Source organism: Schistocerca americana, chromosome 11 (genome assembly GCF_021461395.2).
Source record: "Schistocerca americana isolate TAMUIC-IGC-003095 chromosome 11, iqSchAmer2.1, whole genome shotgun sequence".
Taxonomy (NCBI): Eukaryota; Metazoa; Arthropoda; class Insecta; order Orthoptera; family Acrididae; genus Schistocerca; species Schistocerca americana.
This window is the reverse complement of record NC_060129.1, coordinates 100,352,526-100,377,785: the sequence shown is the minus strand read 5'-3', so window position 1 is coordinate 100,377,785 and position 25,260 is coordinate 100,352,526. Positions and strand designations below refer to the sequence as shown.

Below are 25,260 nucleotides of genomic sequence, written 5' to 3'. Positions count from 1 at the left end.
TGTACCGTGAATATCAGGAATCCGATAACACATCAAATCTGCTAAATCGCTGCGGCCGGAAATAGATCCTGCAACGACGACTCAAGAGAATCGTCCAACGTGACAACGGGCAACCCTTCCAGAAATTGCTGCAGTTTTCAGTGTTGGAACATCAACAAATGTCAGCATGAGAACCATTCGACGAAACATCATCAATATGAGATTTTGGAGCCGAAGTCCCACTTGTGTACCGTTCATGTCTGCACGACACAAAGGATTTCGTCTCGCCTGTGCCCGTCATCACCGAGATTGGACTGTTGATGACTGGAAACATGTTGCCAAGTCGGACGAGTCTTGTCTGAATTACGGGTATGAAGACAACAGCATGAATCCATGGACCCTACATGTCAGCAGAGGACTTTGAAACTGGTGTAGGTTCTGTAATGATGTGGGGCATGTGAAGTTGGAGTGATATGGTACTCCTCATACGTCTAGATATGACTCTGACAGGTGAAACGTACGTAAGCATCCTGTCTGGTCATCTGCATCCATTCATGTCCATTGTGCATTCCGACGGACTTGGGCAATTCCTGCAAGACAATACGACACCCCACTCGTCCATATTTGCTACAGAGTGGCTCTAGGAACACTCTTTTGAGTTTAAACACTTCCGCTTTACACCAAACATCCCAGATACGATCATTATTGGGCATATCTGGGCTGCCGTGCAACATGCTGTTCAGAAGAGATCTCCACCCCCTCGTACTCTTACGGATTTTTGGACAGCCCTGCAGGATTCATGGTGTCAGGTCCCTCTGGCGCTACTTCAGACATTAGTCCAGTGCGAGCCAGGTCGTGTTGCGGCACTTCTGCGCGCTGATGGGGGTTCTACGCGACATAAGGCAGCTGTATCAGTGTCTTCGGCTTTTCAGTGTAGCTCAAAGCTAGAAATAATGAACTCAAGAGAAAGTCCAAAAAAATAGTAGAAAACTGAATAATAAGAAAATATATAATCCTCTTATATTGATTTTGTGTTGAAGAATTTTTTAAAATTTTATCTCTGCGTGTTGAGTGATGTTGCACCACTATCGAGTTCAAAAATCTGTAAAAGCCTTGAGATGACCCTTTCTATGACCTGGCCAAAATTTCATGCTGTTTCGTGTCTCTTCTAGTGCAGGAAACGACATTTCTGACTAATGAACTGGGGTACACTGTAGAAGTAAAACCAAACTAATCTACTGCATAAACATGCCACGTGTTTCGCTTCTGCTACAATCGTCCACAGTCTGGTCTGTGCACAGAATAAAGGTGTATTTCGAAGCTGACCGACATTTGCATTTTGACGTGGGGTGAAATGTCCTGCTTGTGACATATATAGGTCAGGTATACAAGAGTCACGTACGTGCTGTACCGGTGAGGAAGGAAAGCGCTGTCGAAGATTGTGCTCCTGGGTGTTCAACAGTTGGATAGGGGTGTGTTTGGGGATGCGGAGGATATAATATTACAAAATGCACTTTACTAGTGGTGTTCAAAAATTCGCTTCTTTCTTCACTACAGGGTGCTACCTAAACCACCCTTTAAACAAAGCGAATGAAACAATTTATTGGAAACAGCATGACAAACAAAGAATGTAAACTACACAGCAGATGCTATGACTGCAGGATTTCCGATCACTTTCAACAATGTAATATCAGAACAGTCTAAACCTGTGACTTTCTAGAATTACAATAATTACTACAAATACATGAGAGTTCTGCATTGTGTTCCATCTTCCATGAATGCAAGTATCTCCATTTCCTCTCTCCTAGCCCCATTCCAGCGTCTGTGGACAACAATGAGTCTGTCCACTTCGATTTTTCATATTCCTTTTTCCGTTCTCCTGATTAATCACAAAGCTTGTAGACTATACATGGTGTGGCAGGTATAGGGGCATATATTTCTATTGGTGGCTGAGGACAGTGCGCTAAACCACGTTACATCAGTATTTTCGTCACTGGGATACTAACCGTTACAGTCATTACAAGTCGTCTGTTTTGTGTTTGTGTAGTAGCTCCAACTACATGTGGCAAGAGCAATCCATTAATGCTCATTCTTCCCTAGACAATAGGTCAGGCGTCCAAGCCTGGACAGTCGGACGCAAAACGGATAGTCTATACTGACAGGTGTAGTCCACTTCATAGTGCAGCTGCGATCGTGCAGAAAGCGTTAGGTCCTAGAGTTTGTGACGTGTTTGTGGGACGACTGTTCGACACACAGAAATAACAATCAACACACTCATGTCTGACCACATTAAGGTATCACATACCAAAAATATCAAATATCTGCAGTTATACCCGTTACAATGAAAGGTTTCCTCTGTCACACTTGTTATAATATGGATGTAAATATTTGCATTAAACTGTCTAATATAATAAAATGAAACACTAATGCTGGTTGGTCTGAGAAATGTTATTTAGGAAATACAAAATTTAGAAATTTTCCATTAAAAAGATATTACATTTGATGCTCTGACTGTATTTATGACTCCATTAATTATACCTAAAATTCAAACCTCTTCATACCTGCATGTGCTGTTGAAGCATTGATAGCATAACTCCACGATGTGAGACCAGCAGGGGATAATGAAGTTATTTCTATTTGGTACAGAGCATGTGGCTGCAGGTGATCAAGTACAGCTGAAGTTGTTGATACTTCAACAACTCCAGACGATCTGGCGCAGTCAATGCCTTCACATGCCAGTAGATAAGCACACTGAAAACGGTGAATGAAATCTTGTTATGCACCAAATTGTACAATAAAAGTTTGTTTATACATACTAAATAAATATTATGTTGCTTACAGCTCCATTAATTTTGAACATTACACACTCTATTTTCAACAGAGGTACAATGTGTCATAGTTAATTTTGAACCTCAGTTTATGTAAGAACGTTGTAGTTTGATAGGAGTGACTGCTGCAGTGAACTTTGAGACCATAGATGTGAGTGACGCCTCTTAACATAAGCAGGGTTGAGAAAAATTTCCAGACTTTAACAACAACAGCAGGAGAAAATACTTGAATGTTACTGGCAGATGATGTAAACCTTAAATCGACATAGAAACTGTTATATCCATATGAAACTGTCCACATCCGTTAGATAGGTACACTTAATCAGGTTGTTTTTGTTTCGTTCCTCATATTTCATAGAAGCCAACATAAAAGACTACATTCAGAGAATAAGTCAAGGGACGCATTAACAAAACAGAGGCAGCTGTTAAAATCTAAATCACTACACCTTTATTTAGAATAATACTCTAGTATATTATTGTATAGTGTATGTGTCTACAAAGAATAAAAAAAAACTCCGTCTTCAAGCCACAAGTGGTCCACCGGGACCCTCCGACCGCCGTGTCATCCTCAGTTGAGGATGGGGATAGGAGGGGCGCGTGGTCAGCACACCGCTCTCCCAGTCGTTATGATGGTTTTCTTTGACCGGAGCCGCTACTATTCGGTTTTCACATACTAATAACAAGAACACTGCTACTGTGAGTTTTGCTTTTGATCTGTCATTGATAGCTTAACATCTTCTTTATCACAATGATAAATGTCATAGAACAAAACTGAGAAATTGCATGAAGAATTTTGTGGTACACAGTATCAATTTGGAATAACTTTATTTACATTCGGTGGCAGTAGTTGAGTATGACATCAGATGATGAATAGCATTATTGTACATGTTCAGTGACAGTCATGAGATGAGTAGCTTGAATCTAGCAGTAGTAACATTTTGATTGATCAAATTAGGCATTACTTGGCGGATGAACCTCAGTAACAGAGAAGAAAACTTTATTTAATTTTATGTGAGGTGATAATGGTTTTGATGGAAGAAAATGTAGTTATTTCTAGAAAATTGAGCAGAAGGCTACATGGAAAGAAGAGACAGGTGGAATGCTGAAAACAATATTTGATGTAAGCAATATCTGGTGACTACTGCAATAAAAGAGATTTTATAAAAATATTACATTAACCATCACCTTTCAGGTTGCAGTTGCATGTGGTCTTTGCTGTTACGCTTTTTGCTGACCCTGTCATGGGCACATAGTCTATGGCATCTCACTTCATGTAACTGGAACAATGGCAGACTGCGGCCTCTGACTTCAGACTTTGTGACTCCTAGCAAACTGCATTTTTTGAAGTTGGTGACTGTCCTGATAATTTTCCCCTTCTACCAAAACCACCTCATGGAATCAATTCAGACAGATCAGAGTCACCTTGTTGCGTCAATCAATAGCCCAAATTATATTATATGAACAGTTATCCTAGTTCCTAAATCACAGTTTATATATTGATTATGAGGTTAATTCTACCCAGCTCCACTGTACCTTCACTTCTAGCCTCTTGAAGCTCATGATCGGGTTCGCCACAATGGAAGATACTTCTTCCATCTACCAACTGTATACTGGTTTTATTGGAGCTTTTTGTTTAAGAAAATTGGTACTTCTAATAAACTGAGCAGGAAGAAACAGCTAAGAAGAGACAAGAGTAATGATGAACATTCGATGTTCAATAGTAAGTCATTTATGTAAACAAAACGAGGCTGGGTCCAACATTGAAACTTATGGTACACCTTATGAAATATCTCCGTATTTACATTAGAAGCTTGCAACATTCTCTTCTTTGAGGTGTTTCGTTCCTATTTTTGGTCTCCTGTTTTTAATATATAACTTGACTCGGCACACAGGGCTGTATCTGATGACATAGTACAGTGGGTTCATTAACAACATTTTGTGATCAGTGGCACCGTATGCGTTTAATAAATTTAGTAAAATCCCAACAGTGTTCCTTTTGTGTTAGTAACACCTGTGGGATGCTGTATGGGTTCATATACAGGGTGAACGTTAATAAAGCCGACAAACTGTAGGGACGTATTCCTGACTGGAAAAAGGGGAGAAAAGTCCTTTTTACATGTGTCAAGAAAGGCATCATTGCTATCGTAGATGGCGCTGACAAATGGCAGTTCCTCTGACCACGTTCCGTGTGTTCCTTTTGTGTTGTAGGCTGTGTGATTGACGCAGCGCAATGAAAGGAGCAGAATGGACCGGTATTCATGTCGGAAAACAAGGCGAGATCGAGTTTGTTTACAACCAACAGATGGAAACGGCCTAGAGGCAGCACAGCTACAACTAAACAAGTACCCTCACAGACATACACCTCATTACACATCACTTGAGGTCCTTTTCGAATATTTGTGTGACAATGGGTCCTTCCAGACACCAGATTTGGAGGACTGGCTTCTACAGCATATTGAGACGATTCCTAGAACAAGTTCCAGGGAAGTGGTCCACCAACATGATGTAAGCCACAGTGTGTACTGCATGACAACCATTAACATCCCTATCACAGGCAGTCCCACGGAGGCCACTTTGAAAATTCTTGTGACAAGGTTACGATACATCTCTGTACTGTGGTTCAGGACGATCTGTTGTCATTTCATTAACACTGTCCATTTCTGGACACATGTTCACAGGATATTTTTAACTCCATTTCCAGTTGGAAAATTCGTCCCTACAGTCTGTCGGTTTTAGTAATGTTCGCCCTATATGGTAATATGTGTGGATTTATTCTTCCTGAACCCACGGAGAGAATCTGCTATAATTTGATTTTTCTCCAAAAAATCAGTCAATTCTCGATTGAATAATCTTCAGTGAAGTGTACAAAACTGTACTTAACGAATGATATAGGTCTTCAACTTTGAGCATTCTTTTTCACATTTCTCTTAGTGCAATAATTCTTGCTACTTGCAGGAAGAAAATGTACCTGTCATTAGAGATTAATTTAACATATTATATTAGAGTGGTTCTTTATGGAAAACTCAACCATTTCATCAATTTCAGATGATGAACAGTTGCTTGGACTGGTGCTTAATATAATTCCACTATCATTATTTTTTTTATAGAATATGGAGGCTAAGGGAGATTTTATTATACTTTGTGTATTGTCTGAGGTGTTGCTGACATTTTGTAGAAGTTACTTCAAATGGCTCTGAGCACTATGGGACTTAACAGCTGAGGTCATCAGAGCGCTAGACCTTAGAACTACTTAAACCTAACTAACCTAAGGACATCACACACATATCCATGCCTGAGGCAGGATTCGAACCTGCGAACGTAGCGGTCACGCGCCTAGAACCGCTCAGCCACACTGGCCAGCTGTAATTACTCTACAGTACTGACATAGTAACTTATCGCATACCATATTACATTCACTTTATTTGTAGATACTATTTCATAGCAGTCACTGACTATTCATTAGAATTGTGTGATATACGTTTTGTGTATTTTTGACAAATTTCTTAATGTACCTCTCTGGGAACATGGTAAGGTTAAACATTTCCATACGAAATGTTAATTCCTGTTCTTATCTGTGACTTCCTTTTAGATTCATTTGATCTGATGTGCTTCTGAGTAAGAAGGAAAGTAATACGGAAATAACGCCAGAATTTATTTAAGAGAGGTCTCAGTATGTAGCCACTATCATCTACATTACATACTCCCCACTTTGTACTGATTGTAAATGGCTCAAAGTTCTTATACTTTCGCTGAAATTTTTACGATTTTTATATATTTCTTGTTGTATTTAAAATGGAAACATTTGAAGGTACATTCCTTGGGCATAATTGGTCTTTGTATTCTGCATACACAGGATCCATGGACTGCAAAAAACTGTTTGTAAGCATCTTGTCTAAAGTTGTTTTGGAACAGTTTTCCCACATTGTGAGAAATGTTACTGTTGCTTTGAAAATTAGTAAGATCAGTGAAGCAGTAGAAATTCTGTAACTTCCCTTGTTGTTTTAATATCATCAATTAACGTAGCCACAGCACATTTTTTAATGTTAACAGTATTTCAGGACATTTCACAAATTTTTTAACGTTGCTACTTGGGGAACGCAAGCAATAATTGTTTTGAAGTCTAAAATTTTGATAGCAGATAAATCGCAATCTTTGTCTTGATTTAAATATCATAACTAACCGCATTTTCAATGTAATACATAGTTTTTTTGTAAATCGGCATTATTTTCACCTTTATGACTTTCTGTGCAATAACACACAGCTAATGTGTAGGTTGGTTTACTCAGGTAGCTAATTTGCACTGATTTTACTAATTGTTTACTAATGCATATAGCATTTATATTACTCAAGTCATTTGTAAATAACTGCTCAAAATTTGCAAGCTTACTAGCGATCAACTACACACTCTGTTTATATAGATAAAATTTTTTTATCTCTCTTTCTTGATGGTAGTTCATATTAACATTATTGTATAACTGATGCAGTACATTGGTTATCTGTGATAACTCCTTTATGGCATTCTCTTCTGGCATGTATCTGACCAGGAAACAAAATCAATCATAAAAGGTGGAACTTTCTTTATTATTGTGGAACCTCATGTCTTCTCTCATATAAGCCTATGAATTTTATATAACGTTTCGTATACAATTTATGCGGTGTGTGCTAGCTGGAAATGCTGAGTTTCTTTCTATGTCTATTCTACATTATGGGCTGGGGGTAAATGTTGACAATCTTCTGATTCTTTTACTGCACTGTGGGCTGCTGGCAAACGAAGTGTTTCAAGTACACAGAATTCTAGTTACAAATGGAGACATCATTTTCACATTCCTTGTGTATCATATATTGCCTTCAAATTCTTATTTCTGTTATTGAATTGAGACTTTCTCGGCAAGTTCACTTTCTAAGTAATGTACTTTAACATGATGAGCCCACAACCAGAAGAAAATTCTGATGTTCCCAAGAAAGATCACTTGCATTGTTTCTCATGAATTGATTACTTTAGTAACAAGTAACTATTTGCACAATTTTATCGAAGAACGAAACTTGATAACTCTTCCATGCAACATACTTAACCGGACTGACAATGTGACAAATCAAAAAGTATTTACTCCAGTACCATGAGGAGACCAAGAATAAACTTGCAAACATTACGCACAATACACAAAAAAAAGAGCAAAGATGAATAATTAACTCTCAACATTCCTCTTTAAATATTTTTCTTTCTACTTCTCCAATTAGTTTATAAGTCCCAGGCGTAAACAGTAGCCACATCAGCAAGCTGATGGGAGTTTCTAACATCTCTTAATTTGACAGTATTTTCAATGTGTCACTAAATGAACTTTCCTGCAAATTCGCTATGCTTCTGGCCTCTTGTCACCATACAATGTTCTATATTGGATTTAATCTGTAGAACATGAACTTCTTACGAGTTACTCTGTATTCAACATTTACGTGACAGCCTGTTTGATTCAAGCTTGAAATTCGAAGTCTTCTTGAAGACATAATCTACAACATACATCACTGATCAATGAGGCAGTGACTCAACATTTTGCTTAAGCTGTCAAACTTTTAACAAGGCTTTGCTTTTATGCATACCAGGTAGTGCGTCCCCATTGCATGGTGGGAAATCCATGGGCATTCAGTTGATATATTTGCTGGGGATGTCCCTGCAGTCGCGCTTATTCATCTGTGTCCTCGGTGGCTCAGATGGATAGAGCATCTGCCATGTAAGCAGGAGATCCCATGTTCGAGTCCCAGTCGGGGCACACATTTTCAGCTGACCACATCGAGGTAAATCAACAACACCTGTCGGCAGCTGAGGGTTTCAGTTAATCATCATTAATTTATTATTTTGTTTATTATCAGGATCACATTATCCTTAGTCTTCAGACTCTCTATTACATCAGACAGGATTTTCACTTTGATAATCAGAATATGCCTAGTCAAGCTGTGTTGATCCTCCATCAGATAATATGCCAGACCTTTTACTTCCTCCATTTAGAATCAGCAGGGGCTAGCTGTGTGAAGCTCCATTACAGATTATGACAAACTTTTTAGTTAATAGTGCTAGTAAAAATATTTATCGCTAATTTTCCAGTGAATCAACATGGATTTATTATGAGTATTCAACGTATTAAGCTATTGAACAGCAAAACTGATATTCAGATGAGATATTATTGGGAGGCACCACAGACTGCCTATAGCTCTTTGATATGGTTTATTGGATTTTGATGGCTCTTCATAAGCAATATTTTCTTTATCTGTCACCATTCAGTGTTCTATATTGGTATTAAAATGTTGACCTCTGACTCTTAGTCCTATATTCGTATATTTAAATTGATTACAAAACCTTTCTATGACATTACTTTAATTTCTATTCGCAGATATGACTGAAATGTGCTGTTAAATGTAATTTCAAACTTTTGCTTCAACTTGTTCAACACTTCAGTGGTACTGACTGATAATCTCTCAATAACTAATCAACTATCAACAAACAAAAGGCTTCATGGTAATAGATACAACGATCATCAGCATAAGTATTTAAATTTCACAATGTCATCAAAAAATTTGAGACTTTCCCATTTCACAGTTTTGGAGTTTGTCTTATGCCATATGAACTGTTCTTCAGATTGCAAATTCTATTTTTACTGTTCATAAATCTATTAGGTTGATTCATGTAAATTACTATCTGCAGGTAAACGTATAAAAACGTTGTCTTAAAATCAGAAGTTCCCGTTTTCGATTTATTTGTGACTGCTAGCCAAAGAACTAGTCCAAGTTATTTATTACATGCTACAGGATTGGAAGTTACTAAACTGTCCAGATTGTCCTCCAGCTCGAAAGATCTTTAAACTAGTTGGAGTTTGTAATGACTGTCTAGGTTTTGATGCAACATCCAGACACACATTTTACATTCATTGCACACTTAATGAAACTCTTAGATTTCCTACTTCATTATGCATTGTGTTATGACATTTTTTGAGGCATTTGAGGTAGAAATGTCAACAACTTCTCCTACCACTCTAAAGCTTGCATTTTTACTGTGTTGCACAAGATCCAGTTCATAGCCTTAATACCTGACAGGCATGCTAGTGCTTCATCAATTTAGTTTCAGTGAGGAGAATATATTTTGAGTGACATAATCAGAATGTTCAGTGCAATGTTCAGGAACATCATGGAGAGACTCACCAGACAACTGGTTTCCTTAAGTATGTAGTAATTTGCTCCTTGTTTGTCTCATTAAAATCTTAACTTCAGTGAGTTGCGATTGACCTTGAGTTCTTTTGTGAACTATTTTTTATAAGAGACAACAATGTCTCAGATAAATGGATCCTGTATAAAAGTGTCACAGTCATATCCAATAAACATTAATTTCTTTGACTTATGGTCGACCTTGCTTCATATGGAATGTTCAGTCAGTACTTGAAGGCACATTCAAAATTTCTCAACTTAGTAAGACCCATTTTACATGAAAACAAAAATGCTGTGAGACCTTTCCCAATTCTTGAACTCATTCCATTCTCATTTAGGTAAAGACTGGATATTTCACCGCTTCAGCCACAAATCCTAATTCACGTCATGGGCATGTATTGCTGATCATGCTGCCTCAATAATTTGGGCTTCGCCCTTTCAAGTTAATTAGTTAGTTAGTCAGTTATGTGTTCTGTGGAGCATTTTGCATGATAGACTGTAATGATGTGGAACAAATCATTTGGGGGTACATTCACATCACAAATTAATTTGTATATGTGGTTACATTATGAACAGTATTAAGTTTTTTCTTTTTTACAAAAAGAAAAAAAAAGGAATATGGATATGAGTCAGTAATTCCTACCCACATTACAGTAATAGAAATTCTTCAACAGAATAGATAGAGTTGTCAAGGAGAAACTTTCTCAGTTCGTTTTCAATTTTATTTTGCTGTCTATCAGACATTTTATATCACTAGGTAAGTGATAAAAATTTTTGTTGCAACATGACACACCCCGTTATTGTCCTAAAGACATCCTTAATGAGGAGTAATGTCTTTTTTCATCTGGTGTTTTAATTATGATCAGCATTGTTCCTTTTGAAGTGTAGTGAATTATTTACACCAGAAGTCGTGAGGGAATAAATATACCTTGAAGTAGCAGTCAGAATGCCCTACTCCTTAAACAGATGTCTACAAGACATTCGAGAATTAGTACTACATATTGTTCTTAAAGCACGTTTTTCCGAAAATACACAGAAGTTGTCAGTTTACTGATATGTGGCTCCCCAGGATTTACAATAATCCCAGGTGCAAATATGGGTGATCTACGTTGTTTTAGGATTTCCAAAATGTGCTTTTCCCAATTTGAATTCACATCAATATTGACACCTAAGAATATTGAAATTTCCACCTTGTTTATTATATCCTCCCATGTGTTACTCTCATCTTTGGTATTGTAACCTCAGATCTGCAAAACGGAATATGTCTTCCCTTTAAAACTGAGGGTGAGACCATTCACAGGAAGACAGTAGATGATATTTTTAAGAACCTGCTTAAACATTTCTTCCATTTCTGTATGTATTCTTGGATTGATCAAAATACTAGTGTCATCTACAGAAAGAGCCAGTTCTACTTATTGTGAAGATCTGAAACTTCCTGGCAGATTAAAACTGCGTGCCAAACCAAGACTCAAATTCGAGACCTTTGCCTTTTGTGGGTAAGTGCTCTGACCTGTCTGCGAAAGACAGTCTCAGTCTGGTATACAGTTTTAACCTGCCAGGAAGTTTCATATCAGCCCACACACCATTGTGGAGTGAAATTTCATTCTTGAGGAGGAAGATCGTTTACATATATGTATAACAGTTATGGACCAAAGACTGAACCTTGGGGAACCTCATACGTGATTTCTACCTAGTCAGAAATATGTCCCCAAATTATATTGGTTGAATTACTAAGTACAAACTTCTGCTTTGTCTCTGTTAGATATGACATTAGCATTGGCTGGCTATATCATTAAGCCTATGTTGCTGTTGTTGTGGTTTTCAGACCAAATACTGGTCTGATGCATCTTTCCATGCTGCTCTATCATGTGCAAGCTTCTCCATCTCCCAGTACCTACTGCCACCTGCATCCTTCTGAATTTACTTAGTGTATTCATATCTCGGTCCCCCTGTACGATTTTTACCCTCCATGCTTCACTCCAGTATCAAACTGCTGATCCCTTTGTGCCTCAGAACATGTCCTACCAACCGACCCCTTCTCCTAGTCAAGTTGTGCCACGAATTTCTCTTCTCCCGAATTTTATTCAGTAACTCCTCATTAGTTATGTGATCTACCCATCTAATCTTCATCATTCTTCTGTAGCACCACAATTTGGAAGCTTCTATTCTCTTCTAGTCTAAACTGTTTATCGTCCATGTTTCACTTCCATGCATGGCTACATTCCACACAAATACTTTCAGAAGAGACTTCCTGACACTTAAATCTATACTCGATGATAACAAATTTCTTCAGAAACACTTTCTTTGCCATCACCGGACTACATTAAGCCTATGAAACATCAATTTATCTAGGATAATATGTGATTCACATAGTCATGTTATTGTTGCTAAGGTCCGATACGATTCTAGAATGCATCATCATCTCAAAAATTCAGAAAAATGATGTCATCCTTAATGCTGAGGCATATACATGTTCGTCTTAATGTCAGTAACTTCCCATTTATCTAGAAGCTTCGTAGTGTGAGCATTCTTTGATTTCATGCTTGCTGTGTCTAATAAATACATAATCATTCCATGCATTAATAGAATCAGTGATCCGTGGTCTAGGGGTAGCGTCTTTGATTCATAATCAAAACGTCTTCTGTCCCAGGTTCGATCCCTGCCACTGCCTCAATTTTGATAAATAATCGCCAAGACTTCCGGCATAAGAAGTCAGCCTCATTCTGCCAACGGCCTTGTCAAAGAGGGCGGAGGAGTGGATAGAGGTTCAAGGCACTCTCTTGTCCTAGGGGTGGGAAATTGCCCCTAAAGGCGGTAGAATCAGCAATGATCAACGACATGAGGATGCAGAAGGCAATGGAAACTACTGAATTAAAGACATGTAACGTGTATCCACAGGACATGTGGCCTGTAATTGAAGAAGTATCATGATGATCTCTCCATTGGCAAAAGATTCCGGAATAGTCCCCCATTCGGAAGTCTGGGAGGGGACTGCCAAGGGGGAGGTTACCATGAGAAAAAGATTGAATAATCAACGAAAGGATAATGTTCTACGAGTCGGGGCGTGGAATGTCAGAAGCTAGAACGTGGTAGGGAAACTAAAAAATCTGAAAAGGGAAATGCAAAGGCTCAATCTAGATATAGTAGGGGTCAGTGAAGTGAAGTGGAAGGAAGAAAAGGATTTCTGGTCAGATGAGTATCGGGTAATATCAACAGCAGCAGAAAATGGTATAACAGGTGTAGGATTAGTTATGAATAGGAAGGTAGAGCAGAGGGTGTGTTACTGTGAACAGTTCAGTGACCAGGTTGTTCTAATCAGAATTGACAGCAGACCAACACCGACAACGATAGTTCAGGTATACATGCCGACGTCGCAAGCTGAAGATGAACAGATAGAGAAAGTGTACGAGGATATTGAAAGGGTAATGCAGTATGTAAAGGGGGACTAAAATCTAATATTCATGGGCGACTGGAATGCAGTTGTAGGGGAAGGAGTAGAAGAGATGGTTACTGGAGTATATGGGCTTGGGACACGGAATGAAAGAGGAGAAAGACTAATTGAGTTCTGTAACAAGTTTCAGCTAGTAGTAGCGAATACCCTGTTCAAGAATCACAAGAGGAGGAGGTATACTTGGAAAAAGCCGGGAGATATACGGGAAGATTTCAATTAGATTACATCATGGTCAGACAGAGATTCCGAAATCAGATACTGGATTGTAAGGCGTACCCAGGAGCAGATATAGACTCAGATCACAATATATTAGTGATGAAGAGTAGGCTGAAGTTCACGACATTAGTCACGAAGAATCAATACGCAAAGAAGTGGGATACGGAAGTACTAAGGAATGACGAGATACGTTTGAAGTTCTCTAACGCTATAGATACACCAATAAGGAATAGCGCAGTAGGCAGTACAGTTGAAGAGGAATGGACATCTCTAAAAAGGGCCATCACAGAAGTTTGGAAGGAAAACATAGGTACAAAGAAGGTAGCTGCGTTGAAACCATGGGTAACAGAAGAAATACTTCAGGTGATTGATGAAAGGAGGAAGTACAAACATGTTCCGGGATAATCAGGAATACAGAAATACAAGTCGCTGAGGAATGAAATAAATAGGAAGTGCAGGGAAGCTAAGACGAAATGGCTGCAGGAAAAATGTGAAGACATCGAAAAATATATTATTGTCGGAAGGACAGACTCAGCATACAGGAAAGTCAAAACAACCTTTGGTGACATTAGAAGCAACGGTGCTAACATTAAGAGTGCAACGGGAATTCCACTGTTAAATGCAGAGGACAGAGCAGATAGGTGGAAAGAATACATTGAAAGCCTCTATGAGGGTGAAGATTTGTCTGATGTGATAGAAGAAGAAACAGGAGTCGATTTAGAAGAGATAGGGGATCCAGTATTAGAATCGGAATTTAAGAGAGCTTTGGAGGACTTACGATGAAATAAGGCAGAAGGGATAGATAACATACCATCAGAATTTCTATAAATATTGCGGGAAGTGGCAACAAAACGACTATTCACGTTGGTGTGTAGGATATATGACTTTCGGAAAAGCATCATCCACACAATTCCGAAGACGGCAAGAGCTGACAAGTGCGAGAATTATCGCACAACCAGCTTAACAGCTCATGCATCGAAGCTGCTTACAAGAATAATATACAGAAGAATGGAAAAGAAAATTGAGAATGCGCTAGGTGGCGATCAGTTTGGCTTTAGGAAAAGTAAAGGGACGAGAGAGGCTATTCTGACGTTACGGCTAGTAATGGAAGCAAGGCTAAAGAAAATACAAGACATTTTCATAGGATTCGTCGACCAGGAAAAAGCGTTCGACAATATAAAATGGTGCAAGCTGTTCGAGATTCTGAAAAAAGTAGGGGTAAGCTATAGGGAGAGACGGGTCATATACAATATGTACAACAACCAAGAGGGAATAATAAGAGTGGACGATCAAGAACGAAGTGCTCGCATTAGGAAGAGTGTAAGACAAGGCTGTAGCCTTTCGCCCCTACTCTTCAATCTGTACATCAAGGAAGCAATGATGGAAATAAAAGAAAGGTTCAGGAGTGGAATTAAAATACAAGGTGAAAGGATATCAATGATACGATTCGCTGATGACATTGCTATCCTGAGTGAAAGTGAGAAAGAACTATATGATCTGCTGAACGGAATGAACAGTCTAATGAGTACACAGTACGGTTTGAGAGTAAATCGGAGAAAGACGAAGGTAATGAGAAGTAGTAGAAATGAGAACAGCGAGAAACTTAACATCAGGATTGATGGTCACGAAGTCAATGAAGTTAAGGAATTCTGCTACCTAGGCAGTAAAATAACCAATGACGGACGGAGCAAGGAGGACATCAAAAGCAGACTCGCTATGGCAAAAAAGGCATTTCTGGCCAATAGAAGTCTACTAATATCAAAGGAAGAAATTTCTGTGGATGTACGTCTGGAGTACAGCATTGTATGGTAGTGAAACATGGACTGTGTGAAAACCGGAACAGAAGAGAATCGAAGCATTTGAGATGCGGTGCTATAGACGAATGTTGAAAATTAGGTGGACTGATAAGGTAAGGAATGAGGAGGTTCTACGCAGAATCGGAGAGGAAAGGAATATGTGGAAAACACTGATAAGAAGAAGGGACAGGATGATAGGACATCTGCTAAGACATAAGGGAATGACTTCCATGGTACTAGAGGGAGCTGTAGAGGGCAAAAACTGTAGAGGAAGACAGAGATTGGAATACGTCAAGCAAATTATTGAGGACGTAGGCTGCAAGTGCTACTCTGAGATGAAGAGGTTAGCACAGGAAAGGAATTCGTCAATATGTGTGGCCTTTGGATATACTAACTATCTATATCACTTTTAATTACTATTGCTGTCTTACATTTGTTAGGTTTTTTTAATAAATACCATCTTTCATTTGCAACCTCGTATTGTTACGATACTATTTTTGTCTTCAGTTTTTAAAACCGAAATGTCTGCATTCACAGTCTGAACACAGCTTTTAAGTAATGTTTGTGTGACACAAAACAAATTAAATGTTATATTCAACACATATTAAATACTTTTTAGAACTACATCATACCATTGTGCACCATAGAAAGCCTCTAATGAAGCACCTCTGAATCGAGTTTCTTATAATTTATTGGTATCACAAATCAACACTTTAGTATACAGAATGAATTTTCCCTCTTCTGTGGAATGTGCACTGATTTGAAACTTCCTGACAGTTTAAAACTGTGTGCCAGACCATACTCAAAGCCCAGAACTTTAGCCTTTCATGGGCAAGTCTACCAAGTGGGTCACTCAAGCATGATACATGGCCTGTCTCCACTGTTTTAAATCCGTCAGCACCTCACGCCTACCGTTATTTCACAGCCTCCTAATCAAATAGGTAACTCTAACCAAGCAGTCACATTTATTGCACATTTCTTCATAAATAAAATTTTATTTGTTTTCTGTTAAGGTTTAAGTGGAAAATTTTCTCAGGAGGACCAGTCGATGAGGAGGTTGCACAAAACATTACGAAACGAGTTATATTCCTCTCTTTAACAACAGAAGAAAGGAAAGTCACAAATATTTTATTGAGGTAGCGACAAATGGACGAATAGATCTCTGTTGGCAAAGTGACCATTTAATAAGAGTAAAGAACAGCATTACAAAAGTTTAATGTCCCCTTCTATTAGATGAGTGTGATATTAATTTGGTGAATGGTAGTGTGGAACCCTAGCCATGATTATTCTTCAGTCATTATTTTCATTCGTGTTACATCAAATAACTGGTAGTTTTTTTTACATACCTGATATGTGACTTTGTATCGTAGTGACTTGTCTTGTGAATTTAGCGGAGGCTGCCATGTAACATTCAGCTGTCTGCCAGACACCAAAGGCACTACATTCACAGCTCTCACACTTCCTGGGGCTGGAACAGAATAATCCTTATAAAGCAATCCAGTAAGAAGAAAAGAGTAAGGTCAGAAAGTATATATAACGATTTGTTGATTGTGAATCTTTTCTTGTTGATAACTGTATGCACTCTCTGTTATAATTATAAAAAACAAATGATTCATTATTAGCCAATCATACATTATAATCTCATCACACGAAATTATATTTCACACAAAAATATTTTACGAGCATTTCCAATTGCATATGTGTTTGTTACGTGTTGCTTGATATCTGATACAGTTATAGGTTTACCCTTCAGCTTTTTACTGTCATTTAAGTTTCTACTACGATTAGGTCTACAGTTCAGTACAAAAAAAGGAAGAATAACAACAACAACTCATTTGGAAACGTCACACACACTACATAATATGTATTATAGACATCACTCAATCTCAAAAACTTGTAATATACGTATAGTAACGTTTTCTGGGATATTACTACATAACCAAAGAACGTTGTGAGGCATTAATTATCTGGACATCCCACTGAACATGGTCTGATATTTATTACTTTATTAGCTGAGACAAATCTTTTTCAGTAGACATATTTTAAACGAGGAACTGCATATAATGTTTTTATGTGTTCATAAAAAAATCTGAAAGTATATCATTTATTGGTAATCACAATTTAAATTGCAATCTGTGCTCACATGATACTGATAAACTTGTGTATGTAATTTACATAAGTGCATGCATTATGTGTAAGTGGAAGCAATTTTATAGAAAGATGTAAACAGATTTCTTTTAAAAACATGTAGTTAGGCAACAGTTATATATGCATATGTAATTACTTTATGGATTTTTTCTTACATGATCGACGCCTTTTTCCATGAGGTGGCTGTAGCTATCACCCTATGCTTTGCCTTTTGCGAACTTCAATTCTCAGCATTATTATTTCTTTATTCAGTATACTTATCGGCACATACACTGAAGCACCAAAGAAACTGGTATAGGCATGCATATTCGAATACAAGGACTTGTAACAGATAATATGTGGGGATGTGGTCGGCAACGCCTATATAAGAGAACAAGTGTCTGGCGCGGTTGTTAGACCGGCTACTGTCATTATAATGGCAAGATATCAAGATTTTAGTGAGCTTGAACGTCACGTCGTAGTCGGCGCACGAGTGATGGGACACAGGATCTCCGAGGTAGCGATGATGTGGCAATTTTCCCATACGACAATTTGATGAGTGTACTGTGAATATCAGGAATACGGTAAAACATCAAATCTCCGACATCGCTGCGTCCGGAAAAAGATCAGGTGAGAACGTCACCAACGATGAATAATGAGAATCATTCAACGTGACAGAAGTGTGACTCTTCCGCAGATTGCTGCAAATTTCAGTACTGGGCCATCAACAAGTGTCAGCCTGCGAACCATTCAACGAAAGATCATTGATATGGGCTTTCAGAGCTGAAGGCCCACTCGTGTACCCTTGATGACTGCACGACACAGAGCTTAACGCCCCGCCTGGGCCTGTCAACATTGAAGTTGGATTTTTGGTGACTGGATACATGTGACTGGATACATGTGGTTCAGGCAAATACGGTTTTAAGAAATGATACTGTGATAAGTCTGAAATGAAAAATTTATAGTCAATTTGTGTAACCAATTTTGAGCTAAGACAATGAAACAAAGACATTTAATTCAAAACGATTAAGGAAACTTAGTACACCACAGCAGCAATTGCCCTGTCTGTTGGATGTTAGTAGAAGAGTGAAGAAAATAAGCAAGTGAATAAGAAAACTTACTGAAGGAGTAGATAGGATTGTGATGATTGTGCATATAAATTGAAATGGAGCTGAACAAGACACATAGTAGCTAGATGAGTACTAAACAGATCAACAAAGGTCTTTGTTGGATTCCAAGAAACAAGAAAATAGAGAAATTATCCTAATGGAAGAAGGATAGATAAGAGAAAACACACAGGTCAAGCAAGCACGCATATAAGTATAAACTCTATTTCTTGGAGAAGTCTTGGGGAGGCCTCTATCCGTCATTGGACACGAAATGCCTAAGATGATGACGATGATGAAGTCAGTGCTGAGTTGCATCATAAAACAGGAAAAAACGGACCAAACAAGTATGTTTTGAACTAATTCTGTAAATCAATAACAATGTGGAAAGATGTGCAGACTTGTAGAATTGAGAGTAGGTGACAAAAATATTGTATTATTGTAGCAATGAAATATAGGTCACTGATATTAGAAGAGTTGCCTGCGATTTCAGTTCGTATTATATTACAGCGACTGGTAAATTAGTGCAGCAGAGATTTTGTAACCCATCAAACACAATATCACAAGTACATTCAGGTACTAATGTTAACAATATATCCTTATTTTTCAGACTAGTGCGAACAAACTCTGACATATCATAGTCACTGATAATGAAACATCAAGTTAATTTTGATCACTTACAGGGTAAACCCCTATGGTGTTTCTAACATATAGCGTGTGTATGTGTTGTAGCCTAATGTTGTACCCGCAATAGAATTCTCACGTATACAAATGATCAAAACGGCCCTGCTATTGACAATCTACGCCTACAGACTTGCGTAAAATGATGCTTGGTATTGTGGTTTTACTTTGCTTCATTTTAGCAATCAAACCAATTACTGCTATTGGGATGCTACTATAATGAATCACAACTTGGATACCATAAATGATTTATTGTCGAGAAATATATAGAGTTCAAAAATTCTGTAAATATGGTAGATCCCGCCCTAAATGTAATTTCTAGATTGGCGGAACATATTTTTCACTTTCCTGGGACCATGTCCCGCTTTATTAGATGGACACAAAGTTGCCTGTTACTGATTAGCGGTGAGAAACGGAAGACGTGCACCTTGACAGACACTTTCGGAAAAAGCTCAGTTGACAAGCAAATAGAACTCAATCCATTTACTGTGAGTGTTTCCCTAACAGCCTAACTCAGGAGCTGATGATGATGTCGCTGTTTGGTTTGTGGGGCGCTCAACTGCACTGGCATCAGCGCCTGTACGAAGTACAAATTTTTATAAAGCCCAATCTAGCGACTGTCACGAATGATGATGATGATGATGAAATGATGAGTACAACACAGACACCCAGACCCCAGGCAGAGAAAATCCACAACCCAGCTGGGAATCGAGCCTGGGACCCCGTGATCCAGAGGCAGCAATCCTCGCCACTAGACCACTAACTGCGGGCGCAACTCAGGAGCGTGCGTCACCTACTGAAGAACCAACGGCATTTACACTGCCGCAACGATTTGCTCATGTAGCTGCGGTGCAGAAGAGGTACATGGCGTACATGTAATTCTCTGCCTGGACAGTGGATGCTATACGCTGTCCACAAACGTCCAAGGATCAAATTTCGTCAGTGCAAGACATAACACAACTCAAGATTTCTGTTTCCTCACCAGCGCGAAACAGAAATCCGACCCAAGCATTCTTTCGTAAAGATGCATTTCAATGTGTGTCAGACTTCGCAGAAAGGTAAAGATTCATCACTCTACTAAAATGAATAACAACTCTGTTCACAAAGGAACGTCTTCACACCTCCTTGTGTCACAAGCAGAACGTCTCAAAATGTAGTCCCCAGGTCCTCCGCTGCAGCTCTTACCTGTGAAGATTATAGGTTGATCCCCAGAGGGAAGTATCTTCGATCAGTCTACACAGGAAAGTGAGTTCACGCCATATGCCCTCTTTCTCTGGGAACTTGGCGTCTATACCTGCGCTCACACGACGAATCCCAGCGGCCGTTACAGAAACATTGCCACAACAAGGGCATGAATCTGCCAACCAGTCGCCTGTAGCTCATACTCCATTCAAAAGATCTTCTGGAATTTGCTGCTTTTTGATGGGAAGTGTGCCTCATCACTTCCCATGAGAAGATACTTCCCATATCCGCTGATGACTGTTGCCTGTGACCCTGCACATTCCTTCACATAAAAAGTGTGTGTTTTCGTATTGTTCCGACCCCAACGCTCTCACCAGGTACAATATTCTGAAATTATTTTTCGGATCACCAGACGGCAACCTCCCACCTGCACCGTCCACTGTACAGGATTTCTGTTGCGTCAGCGTTGTAAACTGCCACCTCCCTAATTTCCCCTCCCCCTCAGGGTACTAAATATCTGGCTCTGCAGAACACCACTAATCCCAACCCAGCCCTTCTGTAGCCAACAGCAGCTTCTAAGGAACGCATTGTCCACGTCGACCTTTTTGTTAGCACCCATCTCTAATTAACTCCCAGACAAGCAGTACTCCAGTAATTCATCGTATGTGGTGGTAGCTAGCATCAGTGAACGACATGATCAATAACCCGATTGTTCGTCGTAAACAGTGCTCTAGTGAACAGAAGAGACAAAGAAACAGGTACACCTGCCTAATATCATGTAGGACCTCCACGATCACGCAAAAGTGCTGCAACACAACGTGCCCTAGGACTGTGAAGTAGTGCTGGTGGGAACAGACACCATGAATCCTGCAGGGCTGTCCATAAATCCGTAGACGTACGAGGAGGTGGAGATCTCTACTGAACAGCACGTTGCGAGGCATCCCCGATACGCTCAATAATGTTCATATCTGGCGAGTTTGGCGGCCAGTGAACGTGTTTAAACTCAGAAGGGCGTTCCTGGAGCCACAATGTAGCAATTTTGAACGTGTGGGGTGTGGCATTGTCAAACTGGAATTGCCCAAATCCGTCGGAATGCACAATGGACACGAATGGATGCAGGAGATCAGACAGGATGCTTACGTATGTGTCAACTGTCAGAGTCGTGTCTAGACGTGTCAGTGGTCCCATATCAGTCCAACTGCATTCGCCATCAAACACTACAGAGCCTCCACCAGCTTCTCCAAATTTTTGGTTACATGTCAGTATTACACCAATTAATTTTCAGGTCTACTTGAAAACTCGATGAAATATAGTCTTTCTTTAGTTTTTGTTGTTTATGTGTCCAAAATCATAACTGTAGAATCTCATCATTGACATCAAAGCAGTTCAGGTATGTTTCAGTAGCACATACACATTCCATTCATGATTTTGAGAGCTGAAAGGAACAACTCGTTCTGTAGATCATATTTTCCCCTGCAGGTCAGACAAGGTGTGTAAATTTATCAGGTCACTGTTAAAGGTGATCATTTTAGCCAGTATGGAACGATTCTGATTTGCACTTGTTTGTGTTTGTGCACGCCTGATCAGTAGAATGGCACCGGTTGTCACTAAATGTGTCTGAGACACATTTTGTAGCAATCTTATCTGTGTAGGCTACATTTTAAACAATTGTGAATAGATATTTACACACTGGCACATGTACCTTTTACTATTTAGAGACTGGAAAAATTACTTTTGCAGTTTTTCAGCCTAGTATTGGCCATGTTAAGTGCATCATTATTGCCTAGACGCAGTCCATCAAGGGTTACATATGTCGAACGGTTACAACATTGTAGAAGATGTTCTTTGTCCTGAACTTCACCAAAATCGCATATATTTTGTGATTTGTCCTTGATGCCACTTTTAATTATGTCTTACAGATCTTATAATTAAATTTTCCCCGAGACATTAAAGTCTCATCTTTATCTACGATAATGGTGGAAGCAGGAGAAATGAATTAAAATTTTTGCGACAGTCAGGACCTGAACCCCGGTCTTCTAGGCAGACACGCTAACCTTTACACCACCACAACACTGTGGTCAACATTGCTGCACGAATTACTCAGATGGTTTGCCCTACCCAACACCAACTCCATATCTGCAGTTTCTTTTCCCCCTTACATAATCACTATTGCCAGGGCTCTCCTGAATTGGAATAGCATCCCAGAGTTGGACGCAATGGGGGAAGTCCTGTAGCATAGGTGATGTCATAGATCTTATAGATCTTGTATAGCTGAGTTTCTAAAGTTGCCCCTCTTAGCATACAGGAAAAACTGGGAGAAGCCTCACGACTCTGTTCAAAGACCATAATGATGCCATACAGTTCGACACATGAGGAATATAAACCTGAGAGTGCTCAGGAAATGTTTTTGAAACTAATAATCGCAATAAATGAACAATATAGTAAAATAATTTAGCTAGAGGAAAGAACAATAAGATTGATCAACAGTCTGGTAATATTAGTCACAAAACTGAGCAACAATCCAGTAACAGCAGTCAGAAAAATGATCAGCGGTACAGTAATATAAGTTGTTTACCTAGTGACTCAGTAGTTTCAAATATGAAGTTAATGGACATATTGAATTCCAGGAGTCTAAGGTAAAGCAAATTTTGGTATACATTTACATAAGTTTGGTAAGAAATCTGAGGAAAGGATTTTTCATGTTGAGACAAAATGTGAGAGGTCCGCAGAGGATGTAAAAATCGAATTAAGAGAGGGAATTAACTGAATAGTTCGAGATAGAAAATGAAGGTCACATACATTAAATGGTGATGTGTAAAAAGTAATGAAAAAGGTTACTATAGTAGAATCGCCAAGAAAAGGTAAATAAGTACAGTTTGAAAAGAATGTGTGTGTGTATGACTGAATGAAATAGAAGCTATCCTACATCAGCTGTCTCATGCAGTTAATAATGTAGAGGGTAGTTTGTATGAGCATGATTGTAGATTGTCTGACATAGAAAAGAACAGCTGAATAATCGCTGATGATGGTGAATGTAATTTTGCAACTGAGTCATCTGAAGTCGCTTATATAACAATTAGACAGTTCTTTTTTTAATTTTATCCTGCTGGTAGTGTTAATCGAAAAATTTTTTGAAATTATTTTGAGACCCCTCTTCTTTCCCTTTCAACCCTTCTGCCTGAAGAAGGAGCCACTGGCTCCGAAAGCTTGCCTAATTATGACCTTCTTTTAGGTGTGTGTGTTATGCTGTCGCGTGGTAAGTAGATTTTTTAGATATCCAGTTGCGTTACATTGTCAAAAATTTACTGTTCTCGTTGCTACATTATTTATTGATAGAAAAGATAAGTTTTATTACTTAAAATTTAAGGGGAAGCAGGAACTTGGGAAATTACTGCTACTGAACAATGTGATACTTAGAAATAATTTAAGAGTGGTTTCCCAATGAGTATTTTGGCAGACAAAAGTAAATAGAAAACGAAACTGCTCCCATACTGGCCATGAAGGCCCAACGGTACCGACCGACCGCCGTGTCATCCTGAGCCCATAGGCGTCACCAGATGGGGATATGGAGGGGCATGTGGTCAGCACACCGCTCTCTGGGCCGTATGTCAGTTTCGGAGACTGGAGGCGCCACTTCTCAGTCAAGTAGCTCCTCAGTTTGCCTCACAAGTGCTGAGTGTACCCTGCTTGCAAACAGCGCTCGACAGACAGGGAGGTCACCCATCCAAGTGCTAGCCCAGCCCGACAGCGCTTAACTTCGGTGATCTGACGGCAACCGGCGTTACCACTATGGCAAGGGCATTGGCAGACAAAAGTAAATGGAGTTGCAAAATATTTTGTACACTGGACAGAAGTTCAGTCACCAGTGGATAAAATTTAATTAATTTTTTGCTTTAGTGGGCAACGTATTTGTTTTATGTTAGTAATAAATAGTAACCAGAGCAGACCATAATGGATTTCGGTGGCACGTTACCCATTAGATGGCATAACAAAATTATTTCAACTGCTACAGATCAAATTCTAAAGATTGTGAAATATTTTGGAAGGGCGAAAAAACTGACGCTGGACGAAGAGCAAATAAATCCCCATTTCAGGTCCCAGGGAATTTCAGAAAAGAGAAACAGCGTTAAGTAATAATGGACTAAACGTCATCCAAACACTATGTGGGAAATTCAGTTTAAAAGTGATGCTTTTAACTCACCTATGCAAAAGTTTGTTGTTAGGAAGTAAGTTTTGTTTCAGTAAAAGATGTTTTCGTAAACAGATTTAACAGTTTTCAAAAAGAGTATGAATTTGTAAAATATTGATATTTCGAAAATATTTTTGAACTACGTTGCTTGTCTAGTTTGTAGAGCTGTAAGATATGGGAATATAGATATTGATTCGAAACTTAATAAAAGAATCAATAAAAGCAAGTCTTCTGGTCCAGACTGTACACCAATTAGATTCCCTTTGGAGTATGCTGATGCATTAGCTCCATACTTAACAATGATATACAACCGTTCACTCGACGAAAGATCCGTACCCAAAGACTGGAAAGTTGCACAGGTCACACCAATATTCATGAAAGGTAGTAGGAGTAATCCACTAAATTACAGGCCCATATCGTTAACGTCGATATGCAGCAGGATTTTTGAACATATATTGTCTTCGAACATTATGAATTACCTCGAAGAATACGGTCTATTGACACACAGTCAACA

At 38.9% G+C, this 25,260-nt stretch overlaps 1 protein-coding gene across 3 annotated transcripts in view; it reads right to left on the bottom strand.

Moving 5' to 3' along the window:
- The window catches only part of LOC124553634, a 518,253-nt gene that overhangs the window by 112,096 nt on the left and 380,897 nt on the right, over window positions 1-25,260 (bottom strand). For all 3 annotated transcript variants that reach the window (XM_047127501.1, XM_047127504.1, XM_047127503.1), the window contains 2 exons: window positions 16,808-16,929; window positions 2,541-2,730 (listed from right to left, as the gene is read on the bottom strand). In XM_047127501.1, coding sequence (XP_046983457.1) covers window positions 2,541-2,730; window positions 16,808-16,929 — 312 coding nt within the window. The remainder of the gene's footprint in view (window positions 1-2,540; window positions 2,731-16,807; window positions 16,930-25,260) is intronic.